Raw genomic sequence first — 22,918 nt, forward strand, 5'->3', positions numbered from 1 at the left:
ATCTGGCCTGCGGGGGGCGGGGGGCAAGGACATTTAGCTTTCTGAAGAGAGGCAGGCCCCCTCTCCCTATCACAACCATCCCCCCTACACACACACACACACACACACACACGCGCGCGCGGCAGGTCCTTGCGTGGTCGGAAGGCCATGGTCTCTGCCTCTCCAGCATCCATGGCCACCTGCTCTCACTGGAAACTCTTCCAGGGAAGGCTGGTTGGTGCCTCCAGGCCCGCCAGCTGGAGACACCTCTTTAGGCCAGGCTCCTGCAAAACAGCAGGGCCGGCAGGACTGCAGCGGCCTCCCTCTTGCTCGGGGTCCTCATCCCTCAGGGCCTCGGAGGTTGGAAACCCTCGTGCCCAACCCATCCAGGCTTCCTGGGGGGCGGGGCCTCTGAATAAACATAATACAGTTGTCCAAAAATTGAGTCAGAAGGCCCTGAAGGGAAGATGACAGTCTCGCAAGGTGGCCCCAACCTTTCTGTTGAGATTTGCATCCTCCCTCGTTGCCCAGTGCTGCTGCCTCATAGACAGGAGCTGCATCCCTAGCAGAAAAAAATAAAATAAAATCCCCAAGGCCTGGGGAGGAAAGAGTCCTTGGGGAAAAGGCTGTGGAGTCTTCGACCCTTTTTGGCTTCTCCTTGGATTGATCCCAGTGCCATCTCCATGTGGTGGGGACAGCACAATGGCACATTCTCCTGGGAACAAACGCAAACTCCTCTGCTGGGTCTTCTGCAGGGAGGCTCAGAGGCTTCCAAAGCAGGCTCTGCCCCTTGAGCAGGGCACACACGTTGGCCGTGAGAGCACCAGCAGTTCACTGAGAGGTGGGCGTGACTTCAGAACAGGGCGCCACCGGAGTTGACGTGCCAGCAGCCCATCCAGGGCAGCTCTGCCGCCCAGCGGCCTGAGGAGGTCACCCGTAGTTTGTTCTGGTCCAGGTGCCAGTAGCGGTCGTCTCTGAAGAAGATGACGGAGCCGTCCGGCTGGGGCAGGGCACCGCTGACCTCTTCGGGGACACCACCCCAGTCCTGCAGGCCTCGGGGGTAGTAGGGCTCCACCTGCAGACCGTCTCGGGCCAGCACATAGTAGCGGGCGCCCTTGAAGAGGACAAGACGGCGCAGAGCAGGAAAGAAGAGGGCGGCATCGGGGTGCCGTGGCAGGCCCCCTGCCCGGCACGGCTGTGGAGAGCCCCACACTGGCTTGGAGCCCTGAAACCTCCAGCATCGACTCCCTGTGGGGCATTGGGAGAGCTAGGGTGAGCCGGCAGCTCCCGCCCTTTGGTCCTCCGCCCCAGCTCTGTCCCCCCCATACCCCGGCTCCCTCTTGTGTTGGAACTCAAGGTGGTTCATATTTGAGATAAAATGGAACGTGCTAATATTTAGTTATAAAGAGCAGGGAACTGTTGTGGCCTGGACTTCCAGCAGGTGTCAGCAGAGGGCAGGCAGAGCTAAAAGAACATCTATATACCCCTGCTCTGCGTAGCAGGGTCCCGTCCCGGGGTGAGGACTGGCCTCCAGGGAAGGCCACAGGCTTCTTTCACTGCCATTACCACCAATAGTTCTAGGACGGCAGGGAGTTTTGCTTAGTTCACTAATGTAGCCCAGCACAGTGCCTGTTGAATGAGTGAATGAATGAATGGACACTATTTACGGAAGTAACTGACTGCACTCTGCTCAGGCATTATGTTCATCCTTCTTCCCCAACAAACCTGACGGATTGGTTTCCCCATCCAAGAAATTGAAGCTCCGAGAGTTAAGCGACATGCCCAACCTCACGCAGCCAGGATTCCAAGAAAGGTATGACTTTCTGGTGAATTGCACAACTCAGGGGTAGTCCTTGGCTTCATTCTAGAGTCTTCTCTGGAACCCTTCCACCCTCTCTCTCTAGGGTAACCTTGATACCGCCTCTTCAATCCGCTGCTAAAGGAACCTCTTGGTAGTTTCCCAAGCCACAGGTTCGGGTTGGAATTGAAATGCCTCCCCCCATTTGACCTTGGGCATCACACCTTTCCTTTTTCCGGTCTCCGTTTCCTCATCTGCCCCAGGGTTGGTACCTTTGAAGAAGTAGAAGTCTCCGTTCTCCAACGACACTGCAGCAGCCTCAATGTTGGGGGGCAGCCCAGCCCACCTTTCCTGCAGTGGGCGGGGCTCTGAGGCATTGCCATCAGCTGCCACCTCCCAGAAGTGGCTCCCTTGAAAAATGTACAGTCGCTGTTGCCCGTCTGCCCAGAGAGATGAGAGAGAGTAGAGCAGTGACCATCAGCCTCCTGCCTTCCTTCCAGGGAGGGCACATTCCTAGAACCCAGCTTCCGAAACTGACTGGAGAGGCAGCAGCGAGCCCGGCTGGGGCAGAAGGGAAGGTGTGCAGGAGAAAGCAGGGTTTTGCCTGGTGTGGGCTTGCTCCCGTGCTTTTGGCTTGGGATTTCTGGATTTTATCATTTATACCCTCCCCCACCTTGAACTCCTGCCCTGGAGACCCCTGGAGATGTGTGGGGACAAGGGAAGAGGTGAGTAAATCGTGGGTGATCCACTTACCTACAGTAATGGCATCGAAGGAAGAGTGGCAATATTTAGGAACCTGGGTTCCAGGGCGCCTTCCCTGGGGTCTGTGGGGGTCCCAGGCCTCAAAGTCAGTGAACAGCTTCCCTGGGAGCTGGACCGTGACAGAGCCCCCCTGGGGCTTCCCTGCATGGGTAAGGAGAACAGGGAAGGAATGCACGGTGTTGGGGGGGGCATGTACTGAGGGCTCAGGGAACCCTCCCCCGTGGTCCCTTCCACCCTTCTCTGCCCTGAGGGGCAGGGGAGGAGAGCAGGGTAGGGGCTCTGAACTGCCTTTGTTGTTTCTTTCAGCCCGAGCACTGAATTCAGAAGCCTTCTCGCCTGTCAGCCTGGGAAAGAGGCGCCAGGTGAGATACAGCTGAAGCGGGGCTAGCAGGCTTTGGAACCAAGAAGTGCCAAGAGCCCTGGACAAGGCAGTGGCGTGAAGGCAGGGCTCAGCGGCGCCAGCTGTGTTAATCACAAGCACTTGAAATAATCACATCGCCACACTTAGAAGAATGAGGCAGAGTCCAAAATTTGGCATCAGCTCCCGGATCCTGGTCTGCAACTTCCTAGCTGTGTGACCTCAGACAGTCACCTAATCTCTCGTTCCCCCCTTTTCCTCATCTGTGAACAAAAAGACGCTTATGGCTGTGTTGTATGTTAAGTGCCTGGCCCGTGGTAGACACTCATGAAATACCTGTATTTTGCCATGTATAATGCGCACCTTTTGTCCAAATTTTTGAGGGAAAAATAACGATGTGCATGATACATAGGTAGTACTAATTTTGTGTCTATATAAATGTCTTAAATTTATTTATGCTTATGCGTTAAAGTGTGGCCCTACAAAACAATAACGATATTCATATGCAAAATAATACCCTAGAATATGATAATCAGTTTTGTTTCAGATATAAATAAGTAATTGAATTTAAAAATTAAAATAAAAGATTTTCTTTTTTCCTGAGAGTTTGGGCCAAAAATGTGGGTGCGCATTACACACGGGAGCGCATTATACACAGCAAAAGATGGTAGCAGCTGTAGGTTTCTTAGGCCACAAGGCATGTGCATGCTCAGGGTAGTACAACAAGCTTGTGAGGTAAGCAGGGCCTCAATTATTATCCATTTTCTCAGAAGGTAAAATTTTCTCAGAGGGAAAATGCTTTGCCCAAAAGCAACTACTGATCAGGAATGGAAGAGACCTGAACCCAGGGTTCGGGGCCCTGCCGCACCAGCGCACTGGGAGGGAGACAGGCGCTGGTGCTGGGGTCCAGGCAGGTCCCTGGGCGGCGGTGCTGATCAGTTCAATATGGGACGGATCTTTCCGAGTCCGCCAGGCAGAGGCCCAAGCTTGGGGGGAGGTTGGGGACTAGACAGAAAGCACAGCGCGCAGCAGGAATGAGGGCCGGGGGTCTGGGGTGCGGGAAGGGGTGGGACTGAGGATTGGGTCGGGGTGGTGCAGCTGCGGACTCGAGGGGGGGGTGTGTGTCTGCGCGCGCGCGCGCGTGCGTGTGCAGGAATCAGGAATCGGAACGCAAGGACTGCGCACAGGAATTCGTTGGGATGGATAGGGGGCACCCACGGAGGGGGGGTGCAGGAGCACGAGGTAACTCTAAGTTGCTCAGATTTCAGGGGAGCCCGAGAATTGGGAAGGACCCGGGACGGAGGAGGCCAGATTCCTGAGCTCCCGACAGGGGATCCAATTGGAGGAGCCGGTACCCGAGCACGGCAAGCAAGGGTCGGGGGGTGGGGGTGGGAGGAGACGGAGGGGGCGGGGTGGGGTTGGCAGGAGACGGGGGCGGGGGGTGTTGGGGGGAGGCAGGGGTGGGACCCGCGGCGGGCACGACCAGGGGCTCACCGTACAGGCTCTGCACCGCCAGCACGTCGTCCCAGCTGAGCAGCGCGTCGCGGCCCAGCCTCTTGTAGTAGGGTGCCATGAGCGCGCGCGGCGCGGGCGAGTGGGTCAGGCCGAGCGTGTGGCCGATTTCGTGCGCCAGCACCACGAACAGGTTGCGCCCGCGGCGGCGGGTCAGGGACCAGTGCTCGTCTTGGTCGAAGTGAGCTTCGCCCCGACGGGGCAGAAAGGCGTGCGCCAGGGCGCCCCCTGCAGGCGACGCGGAGAGTCAGGGGAAGCCACCTCCCACTGCGTCCCCAAGCTCCCTTTCTCCCGCCGCAGATGCCCTTGGGAGGTGTGGGGCTGTTTCCTGCTGGATAATTTCCCTCCTAATTAAGTCTGGCAGAAGCTGAAATGTGGAGCAGTGAACACATGATGAGGCTGTGGGGTATGGACGCTAAGAGGCAGCGTGGTGTACATACAGCATGGGGTCAAAGTGCCTGGGTTCCAGTCCTGGTTTTACCATTTGCTAGCTGTGTGACCTTGGGCAAATGTCTTAACTCCTCTGTGCCTTATCTTTCTGATCTGAAAATAGGAGTGATGATAATAAGGTCCTTCCTCACAGGGTTTTTTCTCCCCCCTGAGGATTAAAAAGGGATGTGTGTATCTGTGTATGTTACATATACTCAGTATGTACCTAGCATATAATAAATGCTACATAGGAATTGATTTCTAAAAGACCTAGGAGCGGGCATAGTGGTTACCCCAGAATGGAGCACAACGGGACCATCTGGGGTGTTGGTAATGTTTGTTTCCTGACCTGGGCGCCAGGTGTGTTTATGCGTATGAGCAGTTTCTTTCATAAGAAAGTATACCTATTCTTGCGCTCTTGCCTTCCCTCTGTGGGTCTCTACCTCCCCACTGGTAATGGGAGTGAGCAGAGGGAGTCGGGCTGGGTCAGTGACCCCCAAGCGTGTAGGTGCCCCAGAAGCTCGTCAGCCATGCAGTTTTCAGGGCCCACGCTCACAGTTCACTCGCCGCAGGGGCACGGGGCCGCGAACTGCGCTGTGATGACGTCGGCCTGGAGGCCTGTTAAGGGTCCTTCCAGTGAGTGCTGCCTCCTTGGAACCCGGGCCAACAGGGACTGACAAAGGTCAGGACTAACATTGAAGGAGAGCCTCAAGGCCCCGGCCAGGTGGCTTAGTTTGTCCTGCACGCCAAAAGCTGTCGGTTCGATCCCTGGTCAGAGCACATACCTAGGATCCCCGGTTGGGGTGCTACTGGTGGATGTTTCTCTCTCTCTCTCTCTCTCTCTCTCTCTCTCTCTCTCTCTTCCCCACCCTCACTCTCTTCCTCTCTATAAAAATAAACAAAATACCCTCAGGTGAGGATATAAAAAAAAAGATAAAGGAGAGCCTCACGGGGCATGAGAACTGGCCATGTGTAGGAGGAAAACACGCCTCCTATTCTGAATGTGCTTTGAACTGTTTCAAGCAATGTTAGCTTCTCCATTCAGCTCTCGCAATCATCTGGAGGAACAGATGGGCAGGTTTTTTACTAACCTCAAAAAGACAAAGCATGCCCTGGCTGGTGGGGCTCAGTGGATTGAGTGCTGGCCTGAGAACCAAAAGGCTGCCAGTTCAATCCTGAGTCAGGGCACATGCCTGGGTTGCGGGCCAGGTCCCCAGTAGGGGGCACTTGAGAGGCAATCACACATTGATGTTTCTCTCCCTCTATTTTCCCCTCCCTTCCCTGCTCTCTCTCTGTTAAAAAAAATAAAAAGCACCTGCCTCACATCAAAGAACTGACTCCCAGTCCAGGGCAGCCTTAGCTACCAGACTCCACCTGGGGACGGAAAGAAACATCTCATGTAGCTATCACGGGGCGAAATGAGTTACATGCAAGCCCGTATGTGTCCTACATGTGGATTCTCAAAAAGCCTAGATTTCTCCCAGCCCTACCCTGGTCCCCACTTGGAAGTGGCTTTGCTCTGAGTCCAAGTGGGCTTGATGGAAAGCAGGTCAGTGCAGGGGAGTTGGGGCCCAAGTTCCCAGCCCAGACGAAGGGCGAAGGGCGAGTCCCCACCTAGAGCGGTCTGATCAGGTTTCCTGGCTCCTGAGCAGGGAGGCGTGGGAGGATGCATAGGTAACCTACATTCAGTGTCTGAAGGCCAGGCTGGGTGGGGCGGGGCGGGGCGGGGCGGGGGCGGGGTCAGCAGTTCAAATTGCAGCCCGGAGCCTGGAGCCTTCAGGTCGGAGGCAAACAGGGAGGCCGTGTGGGCCACGGGCACGCGAAGCGCCTCTGTGGCAGGGAGCCGGTAGGTGCCTCTCGCTCTGAGGCAGTGACTGTGACGGTGGGTTGAGGAGGGGCAGGGTGGGGTAGTGATGGCCTCGGGATGTTTTTAGGACCTTGGTCTGGAGAACGTCCAGTCCTGGAGAACATCCAGTCCTGGAGAACCAGAGAGGCACAGGCTTGCCTGCGTGATGGACCTCAGAAGATTCTCCCAGAATTGATGACACTCGTCTGAGTTTGCAAAACACTTTCCATGCAGAACCTCATCTGACCCAACAGCCATATGGCACATAGTAGGGCAGGGACCACTGTTTCCCATTTGATAGATGAGGAGACTGGGGTTCTTTGGAGGGGGATGCAGCTTGGCCAAGGCCACAGGGAGAGCACGCACCCCATCGCCCTCCATAGGCTAGTTGGGTCCCCTTCCTGCCACGTGGGAGAGAGGCTGTCAGCACCTGGGCCATCAAAAGCGTTGCTCAGCCCGTCGTTATGGTCCCCCTGGAAGAACGTGAGGCGGATGTCGGCAGGGCCTGTGGCTGGGGCCTCCCAGAACTCCAGCGCTGAGACGTTGCTCCACACCTGGAAGGCGGCGCGCACCGCCCCCCGGACTGCTGGTTCCGGCAGGTGCTGGGGCCAGTTCACCAGGCGGTAGGAGAGGTGCTGCTTGTACCACTTGTTGCCTGCCACCAAGAGAGGCCGTGTCAGAACCTGGGACTGGTCCCAGAACGCGGATAATAGGGAGATAGGCCCTCCCCCGGGGAGCCCCTGATCTGGTGCTGCTCTCAGACACTGCTCTCAGACAGATCGGGCTACCCTTGTCCTGCGGAGTCCCCAGTGTGCTGGGCTGGCCTACGGAAGTCCCACAGGACCTGGGCCAAGCCACATCCCCCTCCAAAGTATGATGAGGGAGATGCAGCCTCTGCCTAGGAAAAGCCCCCAACCTAAAGGACTCTCTGGTCTGGGCTCTTCCCCACAACCTGGGCTGAGCCTGAAAAGCCCTCTGCACCTCCCGCTGCAGCAAGCCCCAGCCCCTGTCCACGGGTCAGGGGGTCAGGGTCGGGGAGAGGTGGGGCCGCTGCCTGCCCCCCCTTCCTCCGCTCCATACCCTCACACCCTCCTGCTGCCTCCCTTCCTAGTGCCCGGGGCAGCGACCACAACACCCATTTATTCGAGGTCCTTCCCTGACCCCTCGCCTCCCCCTCACTTCCTCAGGGACTCTGGAGAGCTCTGAGGTGAAAACAAGAACAAAGGGTGTGTTTTGTCAGTGACCGAGAGAAATTTTTCCATCTCCACTTAGTTAAGTGTTTCTATTCCTTTGCCCAGAACGCAATCCCTCCCTGCGGCCTGAGGCGCAGGCCCCTTGCCCGAGCCCAGGTCCCGCTAGCCTGGGGCCAGCGCCGCTCGCCACACGCCCAGGCCGGGGCGCTTGGAAGGCCTATGCTCTGAGTTCTTCCTGGGCTATTTCTGAACCTGCAAGTTCAGGGACTGAGACTGTGACCCCAAGTGGGCCACTCACAGCTTGGAGGCAGGACTCCCGGGCTCAGGAACACATGAGAATCACGTTTTGGGAGCTCTGTTTCCCAAATGGACCAAATCCCTGGGGCCTGCGTGACAAGTGGGCAGGTCAGGCCCAAACCGGGCTAGGAGACCAGGCTAGTGGGCACAGCCCCCTATCCCCTGGGGGGGGCAGTTGAAGGTTCGAGCCTCCTGCCCCTTTGTCCTAATCCTTGTCTGAACCAGGCAAGAGGAGTGAAGTCGTGGAAATTCAGGCACTTCCTGTTCAACCTCTCCTCTATTTGGGGGATATGACACCAGGGAAGAAATGTCCCCAGGGTCACGGGCTGAGTGAGTAGGAGCCCAGGCCCTGCCACCTAATTCAGTGCATTTTCCACTACACCAGACAGATAGGCAAACATATTTGCTAAGACTCAAGGCTCGTACATTTGCCTAACCATGGCCCCTGGGGGTCAAAGCAGGGGCTCTGCAGAGAGCTAAACTCCTCTGGATGGAAGGGAGGGTCTCAGAGAACGAAGAGCTGGGCGCACCCTCCCCCTTCCCATCCCCCGTGGAGAAGGGGGGAGGGGAACGTCCCCTCGCTCACCCCTGAGCCAAGCTCCATTCAAGGCAATGCTGCCTCCCCGGGGCCTGTTTGGCCTGGCAGACACCCAACCCCTCGCAGCCACTGACGAGCCCTCAGGGAGGGGAGAGGGAAGGGTTCTAAGGGAGGAGAGGCCTGGCGGCCAGAGGCGCAGGACACTCCTAGCGCATTGCGAGCCCTCCCTGGGCACCGGACCAGCTGGGGCCGGGCTCTCTGGCGCCCCGCTATGGGTAAGCAGCTCCCAGCCTCCTCCTCCCCACCTCCAGCCTTCCAGCTTCTAGAAAACTAGGAGGCTGCTCCTTCAGCCTCTTTGCAGTTAGGGGTGCTCTTCACTCCAAGCGCAGGAAACAGGGAGGGTGGGCGATTCTCTCATGCGGGGTAGCCAGCAAAGGCGACAACCCACAGGATAAAAATCCTCTGTGAAACTGTGCATGTCGGGGGTAGAGGGTAGGGATAAGGAGGACAACTAGGAACAGGAATCGAGAGAAAACGACTGATTTTCCTTGGGGTGGGCAACAGGGTGGTGGGTTGTTGGTGTGCCTGCCAGGAAGGAAGGAGCCGGGCCGGCAGCCTGAGCCCTGTGCCCTCACTCCTTCTCGGTTTGGTCCCTGGAGCAGGCTGGCTGCCGCAGGCCCCATTCCAATCTCCTGGCTGAGCAGGGCTGGTTTCCATGGCGATCGCCAGGCCACTGTAGCACCTGGCATGGCACCCCACGCCCTTTATCTGAAATCCAAAAAGGGAGAGGAAAGAAAAGGGGGGGGAGGGGAGAGCGCTAGATTCCCTGCTTGGGGGGGACCTGGGCTGGAGTCCGGGCTTCCAAAAGGCCACCGCCGTGGTGGAAAGAACAGGGTTGGACTCTCAGTATCTCGACTTACAACCTTATGTAACAAATTATAGAAGCCCTCCAAGCCTCAGTTTCCCTATTTGCGAAGTGGGGTTGATGAGACTTATCTCATGGTAGAAATGAAACAGCAACCTGCCGCCGCCTGGCATGGGCTGGGCGCTCGGTAAGCAGCCATTCCTGCTTCCGCCCCGGGCCCCCTGGGCCCCCTGGGCCCCCTGCCCCCCCACCCCGGGCCCCAGTGCTGTGAGGGAGCAGCGGGACTGGATTGTAAACGAGCCCTGCAGGAGCAGGGTGAGCAGGCATTCGGGACGAGGTTGCCAGACTGAGCAAATCCAAATATAGACTGTGGTTACATTTGAATTTTAGATCCACGACAAGGAATTTTTTAAGTCTAAGTATGTAAAAACAAACCGTTTCTTTGTTGTTGATCTGACATTGAACTCCAACTGGGGAGCCTGCTTTTTACCTGGCAGCCCCGCCCCGGGGCCCGGCTTCATCTGCACGGCCTTTGTCCTCAGGACGCAAAGTCAATGGCGTGGGAATCCACGTCATTTTTTAAGCACCTGCTCATATTCTGGGGGTTTCCACATCTAGACCATCACTCAATCCTCCCAGTGACAGAGGCTATTTGGCCCTGGGAAGGTTGCCCATCAGTTTGCCCATCTGTAAATGAGGGTGAAATTGGTACCTATCTCAGAGTGTTGTTACGGGAACAAATGAGTTAATCTATTTACAACTGGGCTTGGCACATCATAAATGCTCAGCGAGTGTTCACTGTTATTATTACATTTTCTTTCCTAAGGCATTGGAAGTGCTCAGCGCCTGCCAAGCCCACAGCTTCCTTCTAAGGAATATTTTCCCACCCAGGAGATAAAGGAAGTTAAGCTGCTGTGGGTCACATTGTGACTAAGAGGGAAATTCTTTCTCTGATCGGGCCACCGCTGTCTGGACTAGGGGTCAGTGTCGGACAGTGAAATGGGGCCAGGCCGGTGGGGTGAAGCCACCTGCCGGGGAGGGAAGTGCCTTAACCCAAACCTCCATCTAAAAGGGGTGCTTGAAAGCGGGCGGTGACAGAGACTCCATCACCTTCTCCCTCGGGGCACGAGAGGATGAGATGCTACTAGAAGGAGGCAGCCTGGGTGCCCCGGTGATGCCCTAAATGTCCAGGGGACATCGTCCCAGTTCTCCATAGGCTCCAGCCGGGAAGGCTCAGTGCTGAGGCTGTGCTGGGGCTGCCCCGTTTCCCACTGCGTCGTCACCAGCTCTTCCCCTTGGTTATCAGGGCTCATCTCCCCTTTGCGACCCGAAAGGGCCTGTGTCTCAGTGGAGGAAGCAGAGCAAAGTGACCAGCACACAGCTGAACCCAGAGCCCCGCCCCAGGGCCGTTGCTCTTCCTGCTCTGCGGGCGTCTCCTGCGCTCATGCGCGTCCTCCTCGCTGCTGCCCAGAGCACAGTGGTCAACGCTGGGGACCCAGAGTGGCTGGAAGGGTAGACACAGCTGAGCTGCATTCGCAAACACCTGGAAGTGTTTCCCCCCAACAGCTGAGGGGAAATGCCCACCATTTCCTTTCAGACGAGCTCAGAAATAAAAACAATGCGCCTGGATATTGTCTGCAGAAGTCAGCTGCACAAATTCAAAGAGGCAATAGCCCAAGGGGCTGGTAGTAAAATTAATGACAGATGAAAAGCTGACCAAACAGCCCCATTTTGTTAGAAATTTTGAACATTTGCAAAAAATTGGTCAGAGAAAGTTAAACTTAGCAGAAACAATCAAGATGTTAAAATCAGGCACTGAGAAACTTACTGACGAAGAATTGACTAAAGAATAAAATCTTTATAAATTTAGATCATAACATTTGAACTTGGAAAATTGAATTTGGCCAAAAAGGAGGAAGAGGAAGAGAAGGGAAGAAAGAAACAAAACTAAATCATAACAACAGGGAGTGTAATGTGTAAAATGTATTATGATGAAGTGTTCAGAGTAGACAAATCCATAGAGACAGAGAGCAGATTAACGGTTACTAGCAACCAGGGTGGGGAGAATGGGGAGTGCCGGCTATGGGCATGGTGTTCCTGTTTGAAGGGATGAGAATGTTCTGGAATTAGATTGTGGTGATGGTTGCACAATTCTGCAAACATCCTAAAAGCCCTGATTGTACACTTTCAATGGGTAAATTGTATGGTATGTGGATTGTATTTCAATAAAGCTGTTAAAAATGTGCCATGGACAAAATCAAATTGATCGATGAATCACATCTTTGTTGCATAATTCTTAGGAAAAGAACCGATTCTGATGAAAATAACTCCAGTAAGATATAAAGAAAAATGTCGACAACAGTTGAACTGCCCTGCATAGCAGATTGATCAGGGAGCTAAGTGGACTCCATGGGGTTCGCCCTGGAAAATACTTGCACCATGAAAAGTCAGCAGCACAGGCATAATTCTGGTTTAAGTGTCTGTGTTCACAAACATGGTCCTCGAGTCCAAGAGGTGCTAGTTGCTCTCCTCCCCCGCCCCAGGACAAAGCCCAGTCCGAGGCTGAGCCGGGGTTCTGGCCACGGGGCTTCAGGATGGTGGGGGTCCCATCCTCTCTGCATTTTCCCAGTGCTCACCTTGCTTTGCAAAGCGTTTCCTGCGCATCTTGGCCCGGCGTCCAGCAAACAGGGCACTGACCTTCTCGGTCCAGGTTGCCTGACTGTCAGTATCTGCAACCCCGCAGCGGGGCCGTGCCATCTGGCGCAGGGTGGCCGGGTCCAGCACGCCGCTGACAGGCAGCTGGGACACCCACTGGAACTCCCTGTCAGGAGGAATCGAGTTAAAGGACCACAGAGGGAGGGTGGGGGTGAGGGCGGGGAGCTTCCCTGGGGACAGCAGGAAGCTGGGACGGGGTGGGGGTTGGGGGTGGAGGGAAGGGGCAATGGAGCACGGTCCCCGGACCCATGTGGAGGGGCAGCCTTCCCCCAGGAGGGAGAAGACACCGCAAGCTTACACCCCGCCACCCAAGTCCTCCATACCCCTCCATCCTACCTGATGGCGTTGCTGAATCGCGAGGAGGGGGCAGATTTGGAGACCTGTTCACTGAGGTAGCCATACCTCTCCAGGAATGCCTGGGGGAGAGGCGAGCATCAGCTTTTCCCACTGTGCGGCGCCCTTTCCCTCCCTTGGTCCCAACAGGCTCTACGAGCTAAGGCAGAAAAAGTCCTGGGATCAAAGTCAGCCGGACCTGGACTTAGCCCCGGGCCACCAACAATTGACAAGCTGGATGGTCTTGGCAAATCACTCAATGTTCGTGAAACTTAGCTTCCTCATTTTTAAAACTGGCCAAGCAGCCCTGACTGGTGTGACTCAGTTGGTTGGGCATTGTCCTACAGAGCGAAAAGTCGCAGGTTTAGCCCCTAGGCACCGCACAAGGGGCAACCGATGGGGCTTTCTCTCTCACATTGATATTCCTCTCCCTCTTTCTCCCTCCCTTCCCCTCTCTCTAAAAATAAATAAATAAAATCTTTTTTAAAAAAAGAGAAGCAACTAGCTATGCCACGAGGTGGGAAAGGGGTTTCCGGGCAGAGGAGCAGCAAATGCCAAAGCCGAGCTAGGGATGGCGCGGCCTGTTGAAGGAATGGAGAGGAGGCTGGCGCCCAGTGCGCGTGAGCAGCAGGGCACGGGATGACGTCAGAGAGAGAGGTGGACTGCCTGCTGGGGCGAGAGATGTGAGTTTTATTTTTATCTTATTGAAGGATTAATTGTGGGGAATGAAAGAAAGGGAGGAACCCCGGATGGGTCCTGAATTTCTGCTTCGGAAGACGATGCCATGGACGGTGTGTGGGAGCCTGAGGGAGGAGCAGGTTGGGGCGGCGCGGCTAACGGGAACTCTGATGGTGTCAACGGGGACCGGCTGTGTGATCCTGGGGCTCCGGGGAGAAGCTGGAAACTCTCAGCGTTCGGGGTGTCCAACCTTTGGGTGTCTCTGGGCCACACTGGAAGAAGAGTTGTCTTGGGCCACGCATTAAATACATTGCGACACGATATCCCAAAAAAATCTCATCGTGTTTTAAGTAAATGTACGGTTTTGTGTTGGGCGGCGTTCACAGCCATCCTGGGCTACACGTGGCCCACGGGACGCAGGTTGGACACCCCTGGCTGTGGATCTGGATAAGATCCTCCCAGGAAATTAGTATAACAAGCACATCCCACCCTCGAAACGCCTTTCATTCACTGCCCACCCTCATAGACCTGGAAGCTGCTTTCTCAGTGGCCCAACCACGTTCTTGAAAGCCAGTGGAGAAAAGCGTGTGACTCGTTGTCCTCACCTGTCACTAGGCCCACCCAGAGCGGGAATCAATGTACGGGGCTCCCAGCTTGCCCTTCTCGCTGATAAAGCTCCGTGAATGGATTCTTCCGTGTCACCTCAGCTGCTTAATTCTCACACAGACACATACTGTCTCTTCATTTTCACCCCTCCTTGCTGCGCTACCCGCACAGAAATAATTTCCTGTTTTCCTTGTTCTCTCAGTCACTTTTCTTTGCCGTATATCTTAACTCAGGTCAACTCCAATTAGAGCTGCTGCCTCAAGAAAGGGCACAAAACGGGTAGGAAACCAGACACTGGGCCAGGATGACCAGCCCCTAAACCTTTGTAAATATTCAGACTTCTCTGTGGATTTCCATCCACCATTAGTGACCTCCCTGTCCTCTTGTCAAAGAAGCCACTTTCCATAAGGAGCCCTTATTCTCGTTAACAGGACAGCTCCTAAGTCTGTGTTACTGTTTTTCTGCATGAACTTATTAGAATTTCAGCACCATTGTTTTCTTTTTTTTTTCCCCCTTTGCCCATGTGCGCTATTTTGGGTTGCATAATGGATTAAAAGAGTTCTTAGTGACTTAATCTGGAAGACTATTTATTGCTCAAAATAGTGTGACATCATGGAAGAGCCACTGGGCTTGGAATCCAGAGTCTGTTCCCAACCCTGGCCCTGCTGGGTGGCCAGAAACGAATTCCTTAACTTCTTTGAGCCTCCATTTCCTCACCCACAATGTGAGAACAAGAGCAACCCCCACAGGATGCTCAGAAGGATTAAATAAAGCAATGCACACCCAGTGGAGTGCCTGGTGTGTAGTACATGTTCAATGAACAGCCGATCGAGCTGATTTAGCTGACAGGGACAACTAACAGCAGACTTTCGGAATGCAACCGTCCGCAAGCTGGGAGCTGCTCTGAGTAAGGCAGTTACAGCTCCGTCCTCCATTCAGGCGCTCTATCCCAGGACTGCCTCACCCCGGCCAGGTGCCTGGCTCTCGCTTCCTTGCCGGCTGTCCCCTTCCCCCTGGTGAGGATGGACAAAGTGGCTTTTTAAGGCAAGTCAGGGAATTACTTGTCTCCGTAGAAGCAGTTTTGCTGAGTGAGTGATTTGAAAGAGACCGGGTCACAGGCCAACAGACTGGTACTCCTTGCGTCCCTCCCCCCAAACCCACCCAGCCCTTATCAGGGAGTTGGCTCCAGTTCTGGAGCTAAGAAAGCCTTGGACTGAGGGGGAGGCCGGAGGGGAAATTGACGAGCGGCGTCTCCTGTTTCCTGCCTGGTATTTTGGCAGACAAGGTAGGGTTGGGGTGGAGGCCTTTTTCAGGGGTCCATCAGAGGGAAGGTCTTTCTCCTGACCCTCTCTGGGACGCTGTGGGTTGCAAGGCATAGCTGAATTCCAGGGACGCCAAGAGCACGTGTTCACAACATCAGCCAAGAGACACCGAAAGAATGAGAAAAAGAAATGTTAAGAATTTGACATTTTGTATTTCCATAAAAGCACTGAAGTGTTATTATGGAGATTAGCAGGACATAAGGACACTCTTATGCTTATTTTATGTTTAATATACCTATAACTAGAAAGATTTTAACCACAAGGAAGGGCGCCCTTAAGGCTGTCAGCGCTGAGCACTCCAACGCTCTGTTCAGGGGGTAGACCTAGGTCCCTGGGGAGGCGCAGGCAGGGTTGCGACACCTCTGCTCCCGGAGCTGCCCCCAGCCCTCTTCTGCGAGTCCATCTGCTGGGCCTCAGTTTCCCCCTGCAAAGGTGATGGAAACACCCCTGTGCGCGTGTCCCCACCCCTGTGGGGAGGGGACAGTGTAGCGAAGGGGCCCCAGGAGAAGAGGCTGGAGCTCTCGTTCCGTCTCAGCTCGACACTAACCGCCTTGAGGAGTCATTTCCCTCCCAGGCTGCTGTTTCCCTGGGGGCCCGTGCCCTCTCGGACCTGTCTGAGCCCCACGCTGGGTCTCCCTGTCCCCGTTCCTGGATATAGTACCTGGCCTGTTCCTCTCCGCCTTGTGATTCAAATACCAGGCTTTCTCCCTTTCCTGTTCTCCCCACATCCTCTCTGGGGGAGCCCAAGGCTGTGCCCCTTCGGTGATTCACCCTGCCTGGGCCTAAATGCTGGTTCCAACCTGCCTCACCCACTTGGTCACGGCTGGAGACACTTTCCTGGGAAGTCGCCTCCAAAAAGCCCTGGGAGCGTCGGGGGTGTTTGGGTAAAACATAAAGGGCTCTTCCCGGGACCCAGAAAGCTGGGTGGAATCAGAACGCTGGGGGTTCTAGTCCTGCACCGGTCCTGACTTGTCGTGGGAGGGTGTGTAGAGCCCAGCCCATTTAATGCCTGAGGGACAGGGAGATTCTGGCCATTTCAGAGCAGGGCAAGACTAGCAACAAGGTGCAAAGCGAATCCAGGCCTGAGTCAGGAACTCTGAGTCACTGGACTATGTCTTGAGTTGTATTCCTGCTGCTGGCCGTGTGTCCCTGGGCAAGCTCTGTGCCTCTCTGGGCCTTAGTTTTCTCTTCTGTAAAATGCAAGGGTTGGATTAGAGCTCTGTTATACTCCACTTCTGTCTATTACTGTAGCCTTGCTTTGGCAGCCGATTACCTGTGTGAGTAATGACAATGTTACTCACCCTCTCTGTGCCCCAAGGTATAAAATGGGGGTAAGAATACAGCTTATGCCCTGGCTGGTGTGGCTCAGTGGACTGAGTGCCGGCCTGCGAACCAAAGGGTCACCAGTTCGATTCCCAGTCAGGGCACATGCTTGGGTTGCAGGCCAGGTCCCCAGTTGGGGGTGCATAAGAGGGAACCACACATCGATGTTGCCCTGCCTCTCTTTCTCCCTCCCTTCTCCTCTCTCTAAAAATAAATAAATGAAATCTAAAAAAAAAAAAAGAATACAGCTTATGTTTCTTATAGGAGCATCATGAAAACCCAGTAAGAAGATGCTTAGGAAGCTTTATGATAATTGTCCCATTAAAAACATTATTTTCCCCACTATAATCACAAAGCTTTACTTCTGGAAGTCTGTGGGGGCGGGGAGCAGCTCCCAGTCTCAGATCCAGAGTGGCTGTGATATCCTCTATATCAAAGAATTGCAGCAGCGAAAATGAAATGAGGAATTAAAAAATTGCAAAATGGCAAGCTCATACAGAAACCAGGTTGTTTTACTTATGATTTATTCCATCTCATTTTATGTTCCATTTAATTTTAGTCTTTTCATAGTGACTCTACATGACTGTGCTTATCATTCAATACATCTTTGGCATTATTAGCCGTGTCAAGATGCAAAGGATGATGGTGGGCATTGTGCCTTGCATGTCCTATACATCAAAATGTTTTCTGATAATCAGGAGTACAGTGAGCTCTTCGCTGTTGTAGAGCTTTTGAGGGGGTTACAGCTGCTTTGAGCTTTGCAATCACCTTGCAAGAATATAGACAGGAAAGGCATTGTTATTTCCATTTTAAAGACCAGGACAGTCAGTCTCAGCGGAGGGCAGTGTCTGAGTGAGCGACGGAACCAGCGTGTGAGTCTGAATCCTTCACATTTAAACAAGTGACTCAGGGGCTTTAAAACGGAAGGAGCAGGGGCTGAGCTGCTCTCCCCACAGGGCAGACAGCCGTCCAAGAAGAACGACGCAAACCCAGGGCTCTTTCTAGCTGGTTTCCTTCTGTCTCCTCCACAGGCAAGTCCTGGGCGGAGCAGAGGGAAGGAGCTGCTCAGGCCACTGACCTGGCTTTCAATGGAGGCTGGGATCACTTCTTCCATCACACCCAACCCGGCCGTCTGACCCACCGCAGGTGTTCCGCAGGCCTGGAGCACGCTCCGCTCCGTCACAAAGACATGTGACTCCAGGGGTCTTAGCTTTCGCTCCCTGGCCCCTGGGGCCCACTGAAGCTCGGGGCAGGGGGGCCAACTTGGCCCCTTTCCATTATTTTGGGGGAAAGCTTGCCCTTCCCTCTGCCAGACTCCCTTTCTCTGCTCTTCCTTCCCTTTTTCCCTAGTCTCATACTCACAGATTCTGTCTGGGTATAACCAAGATGCCTCTGACCGTACCCCCTGCTCCCCTCTCCTTTTCTGTCCTTAAGGATGCTGGGAAACGTTAGCTGGCCAGCCTCCGCCCATACCCTGTCTTGTACTTTTTCCGATGTCACACAACCATGCTGTGGGGATCCTTGGTCTTCACTCGGCTTGCAGGGCTAAATTTGAGGCACCAAGGACCAAGCACCTGTCTCTCTATTCTTTGCCCCTGCTTCCACCATGCAGGTTTTACTAGGTTTCTAGGTTTTCAAGGTGGCTTGACAACTGCTTTCTCACCAACCCATGGCCCTCCAGGACCTTTCAGAGCCTCTTCTGCAATTCTATTCACCCTGTACCCGTGAGTCACCGAGCTGAGCTCTTGGTGTGGCTTCCACGCCCGGGCGTCTGAGTTTCTGACTCACAAAAAGTCAAATGAATGGCTCTGGGGTATGAGAAACAGACACTGCATCTGGAGGGTGGATACTCCACAGAAGCTCCAACGTCTCCCAGGAGAAACAAACTCCCCAGCTCCTCGCCGTGCGGCACACTGGGAGGGGCCATCGGATATACGGAGGCCCCTGAGCGGCAGGCTGGGCCTGGACACGCTTGCCTGGTGGTTCTAAGGACAGTCTGAGCGAAACATGGTAGATAGATCCCTCGGGATCGTCCGTGTCGCCCAAGAACAGGGAAGGGCCCGGCTGGGAATGGGAGTGGGGCCGGGGTGATGTCATTCATTAACTCTCAGTCTTGCAGCTCAGCAGCGGAGGCCCTTCCTCCTCACGAGTGTGGTGAGCGGCCCTAGCTTCCCAAGTGGGCAACAATGAACTTGTTCATAATGCAGCTTTGTAAGCAGCCAGGCTCCTCCCAGGCAAAGCCCACTCCAGAAAGCCCTCAACTATATTACTTTGTGTGCACAGAGGGGATGCTTACAGCCATGCACACAGGGCACAGGGATGCACATGGAGACAAGGGGACAAGAACACGTCCAGACAGACAAACACAGACACACAAGCAGATGAGGCGTACATATGCATGCGCACGCACACGCACAGGCACACAAACACACCACGGCCACAGAATGTTAGCACTGGAGAGAACCTTAAAAGCCCTTTAAGAAAATCAACTCCCTTTACAGCAGAGGAAACTGCAGCCTGGAGAAGTGAAGGAAAGGACAAGATCACACCGCTTGTCTTTATTCTTTCTTTCCTTCTGTGTCCTGAAATCCGACCTTTGCCCATGAGCTCAGTAGGACCGCTCTGCTCCCCCGGCGTCGGGTTCTCTGCGCCGGTCAGGGACTTGGACCTGCCAAAGAGCTGGCGTGATCACGGGGCTTGCCTTGCGTGGCTGAGTTTCCCCGAATGGCCGCACCATTTCCCATTTCCATGCTCTTCTCACGATGTGACGTCAACAGCCCTCCCACTGATCGTGGGGCCCACGGCCCGCCCCTCCATGACTGCCCCAGCAGAAGTGATGCTGCCCGACCTCCTACTCCAGGTCAGCAGGACGGCGCAGGGTCTTCTGCCCCCCTCTCTCCCTCCTCTCTCCTACCCAGAACACTCCTCCTGGAGGCCCGTCCACCATGCTCTGAGGCAGCCCAAACTGGCCACGTGGGGAGGCCCTGCGGACAGGCCCAGGCGGGGAAGAACCGAGGCCGCCAGCGCCCAGCCAGCGCCCAGCCAGCGCCCAGCCAGCGCCAACCACCAGGTAGGGGAGTAAACGGCCTTCAGATGAGTCCATCTCCAGACACTGTGGAGCAGAGACAAGCTGCCCTGAGGTGCTCTGTTTGAAATTCTGACCCACGGTATCTAAGAACATAACACACGGTTGTTTTACTTGACTAAGTTTCAGGGACATGGGTAGTGTAGCCATAGTAACTACATCATCTCAGGAACCTCAGCCCCGTGCTGTCTGTTGTCCAGTGCGGGAAACAGTTGCCTTACTATTCTCTAAAATAACGGTAAAACTACGAACAACAACAACATTGAGAGCAACTTCCTTTTATAGACAGCATTCTATGTCCGAGGGACTGTGCTGATCTCAAAGAATCCACACAATAATCTTTTGAAACAGGCATTTTTAGCCCCTACTGTGCAGAGAAGAAAACTGCTTCACAGAGGTTAAACCTTTGGTTTGCACACAGGTCTGTCTGACACTGAAGACCATGCAACTGACCATATGCAGAAACACACATAGACATACTGACACACACACCAATTTACACATATACACATATGTATGTACATGCATAGGCAGGCACATGGAGACACTACATACCCACTACGCATGTCCAGAGACTTCAATGTTTTTAAAATATTTCTTGTTTTCAGAGTTAAATCCCTTCCCCCCAAATTATGTTAAAAAGACTGAAAGAGAGTTAATCTGCTAGATATTACATTTCCCAAGCACACTCCCAAGATGAAATTCTCTCCCTCTGAGGCCGCCGCAGGCCTGAGCGGCGTAGACATTGTCTCTATTCCCCTGCCAAGGATCTCCGGGGACCTGGGCTTGGGGAGAGGTGGAGTGGGACTCTTAACAAGACTTGGCTTGGGAGGTGGAAGCTTTCTCCTGGGACCACAAAGATTCTGCACTTGATGTTGTAAGACTCTAAATTCAGAGAACCAAAGTGACTTTTAACTGTCCTTAGGCAGTGAGCACAGAGCAAGACACCAGTGCTTGGACGGGGAATTTGAGAAAGGATCTCCTGGTTGAAGCAGCGTCTTTTCCAAGACATTCCAGGGCAGGGACAGGGGCTGGTTGATGGAAGGAAGCACCATTCAGCGAGGGCCTTCCTCCGTTTCCCCGATTCAGACCGACTCTTTGGGGAAGGGGAGTGGGAGGGTCCTGAGGAGCGCTCAACTGGCAGTTTTAGAGCAAGAATGATGCTCTTTTCTTTTCTTTTCTTTTTAAGGAATGATGCTCTTAGGTGAGTGAGAGTCTCAGGGCAGAGCGCTGAGCTTAGTAATTTAGAACTTAACTCGTGTCCCTTCGCCTTAAAGTAGTGGAGTCCCCAGTCCTATTCCTGAGAAGAGGTAAGAACACAGACAGGAATACTTCTTAGGAGGCCAAAGAAATGATACTGGTGTATTGTTACAGTCATCTTTATCTAGACAGTAGATGTCCCAAGTCCACCTCCACGCCTACGCCTTATGCATCCTTCAGCGAGCCGCTGAGTCCAAAGGAGGAAGACGACAAGGGAAATCTTTACAGTTCATCTCCACCTTCCTGCCCTCTCTTCTTAAGTTCAGCCCAGGAGCACTGTGTGAAGTTCCTCAGGAGCAACTCTCGAGAGCAGTGCACCATTTCACACTTGAAGAAACTCGTCCTGAGCTTGGGCGCTGACTTGCCCAAGCTGGTTAGTGGCAGCACCCGCCCAGAAAAGCCAGTCCTGTCCCCGGTGTCCCAGCCCAGTCAGCGGTACCCTCTACACCGCACCAACCTAGGGGCCTCCACCGTGTCTGACGCGCGGGGAGGGCCTGGGGCGTCCGATGAATGAGCTGCCAAGTCTCCCCAGCTAAGGCGGTGAGGGGCAGGGCTCCGTGCCGGGCTGGGGCGCAGGGGCTCCCTCTCTCTGAGCTCTCGTCTGTCTGTACCATCTTGTCTCTCCCTCCTTCCCCCGCCCGGAAAACTCCGTGCAGATCCGCGTGCCCGTGCGGTCCCAGCCCTGACTCGGGGGCGAACGCTGCCCCAGGTTCTTTGTGTGCAAGTGCGAAGGGTGCAGAGGACAGGGGGAGGGGTAGCGCAGATAGGCAGCAAAGCTAGGACGGCCGGGGGCCCTGCACACAAAGTTCCCGCGGCTCTCGGCCACGCAGACCCGCTCCGCCCCGCACACACCCCTTACCTCTGCCTCCCTGCGCAGCTCCTGGCCCGGGCGCTCCGCGACCTGGGCGCCCAGGCCGCCCCACAGCAGCAGCGGCAGGGCGCGCAGCAGGAGGCCCACCCGCGCGGCCATCGCGCCGCCGCGCTGCAGCGGAGCGCGGGGGAGCGGGGAGCTGCCGAGCGCGGGCAGCCCGTCAGCCGTCAGCAGTGCTGGGGGCTCCGCGGATGCCCCGACTTCGCGCCCCCGCGCGCGGAGGGGGAAGGTTCTGGGGCGTCGCCAGTGCCCGGGCTCCGCGCGCTGGGCGCCTCCTCTGGGACACTTCTCCGAGAGCGGGTCCGAGGTCGTCCAGCTGAGGCAGTGCCTGCTCAGTGGGTCGCCCGCCCGGGGACCTAGAAGGCAAGGGAGGGAGGGAAGGAGGGAGGGCGGAGGGGCGGGAGCCCAGCCTGCGGCCCCACCCACCCCACTCCGCCGCAGGAACGCGCGGCGGTCCCGGAGCCTTTTCCGCTGGCTGTGCGGCCTCGCCCGGTGCCCGCCACCTCGAGTCGATCCGGATCTCGCTGGGGAGAGCGGAGTGGGGTGGGGTGCGGGGAAGGAGGCTTCTCCTGGCCGTTATAGCCACCTACGACCTCTGTAAGAGGGGTCCTGGCCTACCTGAGGGTCATTGATTGTTTCAGCCAGGCTGCAAGGAAGAACCTGGAGGGTGAGAGGGGAGTCCTGGGCCGGCGTCTGCAGAATCGGAGTTCCGATCTGCTTTTTTTGCTAGCCGTGTACAATCCTGCTTCAACTGCCTGCTGGCTGTGTGGTCCCGGGCGAGTCAACCAGCCTCTCTGAACCGATTTTTCTCATCACTACCTGGGGATAATAATACCAGTATCATATCATCGTAGGGAGCATTTAACGAAAGAATAATGCCTGTAAGTAACTCAGCACCGTGCCTGACATAAGGAAGTACGTGTTTAATAAATGGCAGCCTGCAAGCATTGTGACCTTTGGCAAAGGACTTAGCTACTCTGAGTGTCAGTTTCCTCATAAACAAAATGAGAGCAAATGATATTTAGTTCCTGGAGTTGCATGAAGGTTAAAAGAGAAAATGAGTATCAAGCGTCCGCCTTTATGGATCCCACAGAATCCTAGTGAAGGAGGAGTGAAATGATTCACGTGAAACTCACACTGAGCAAAAG

General features: G+C 55.0%; 1 protein-coding gene and 1 long non-coding RNA gene across 2 annotated transcripts; one reads left to right on the forward strand and one right to left on the reverse strand.

The window, feature by feature from the left end:
- Window positions 1–268: 268 nt before the first annotated feature.
- On the reverse strand, window positions 269–21,923 carry MMP28 (matrix metallopeptidase 28). Its single transcript, XM_054593068.1, has 8 exons — window positions 21,759–21,923; window positions 12,629–12,708; window positions 12,214–12,398; window positions 7,115–7,339; window positions 4,392–4,637; window positions 2,531–2,680; window positions 2,050–2,217; window positions 269–1,227 (listed from the first exon to the last, which is right to left on the reverse strand). Exons 1-8 carry the CDS (start codon window positions 21,867–21,869, stop codon window positions 833–835), a joined length of 1,560 nt encoding a protein of 519 aa, XP_054449043.1. The 5' UTR covers window positions 21,870–21,923; the 3' UTR covers window positions 269–832.
- LOC129086505 (uncharacterized) lies at window positions 2,150–4,258 on the forward strand. The gene is made up of 3 exons (XR_008530820.1): window positions 2,150–2,502; window positions 2,846–2,901; window positions 4,159–4,258. It is a non-coding gene; the product is annotated as an uncharacterized LOC129086505 (long non-coding RNA).
- Window positions 21,924–22,918: the final 995 nt, after the last annotated feature.

The sequence above is a fragment of the Pteronotus mesoamericanus genome, unplaced genomic scaffold (genome assembly GCF_021234165.1).
Source record: "Pteronotus mesoamericanus isolate MK-2021 breed Mesoamerican mustached bat unplaced genomic scaffold, CSHL_Meso_final scaffold_408, whole genome shotgun sequence".
Taxonomy (NCBI): Eukaryota; Metazoa; Chordata; class Mammalia; order Chiroptera; family Mormoopidae; genus Pteronotus; species Pteronotus mesoamericanus.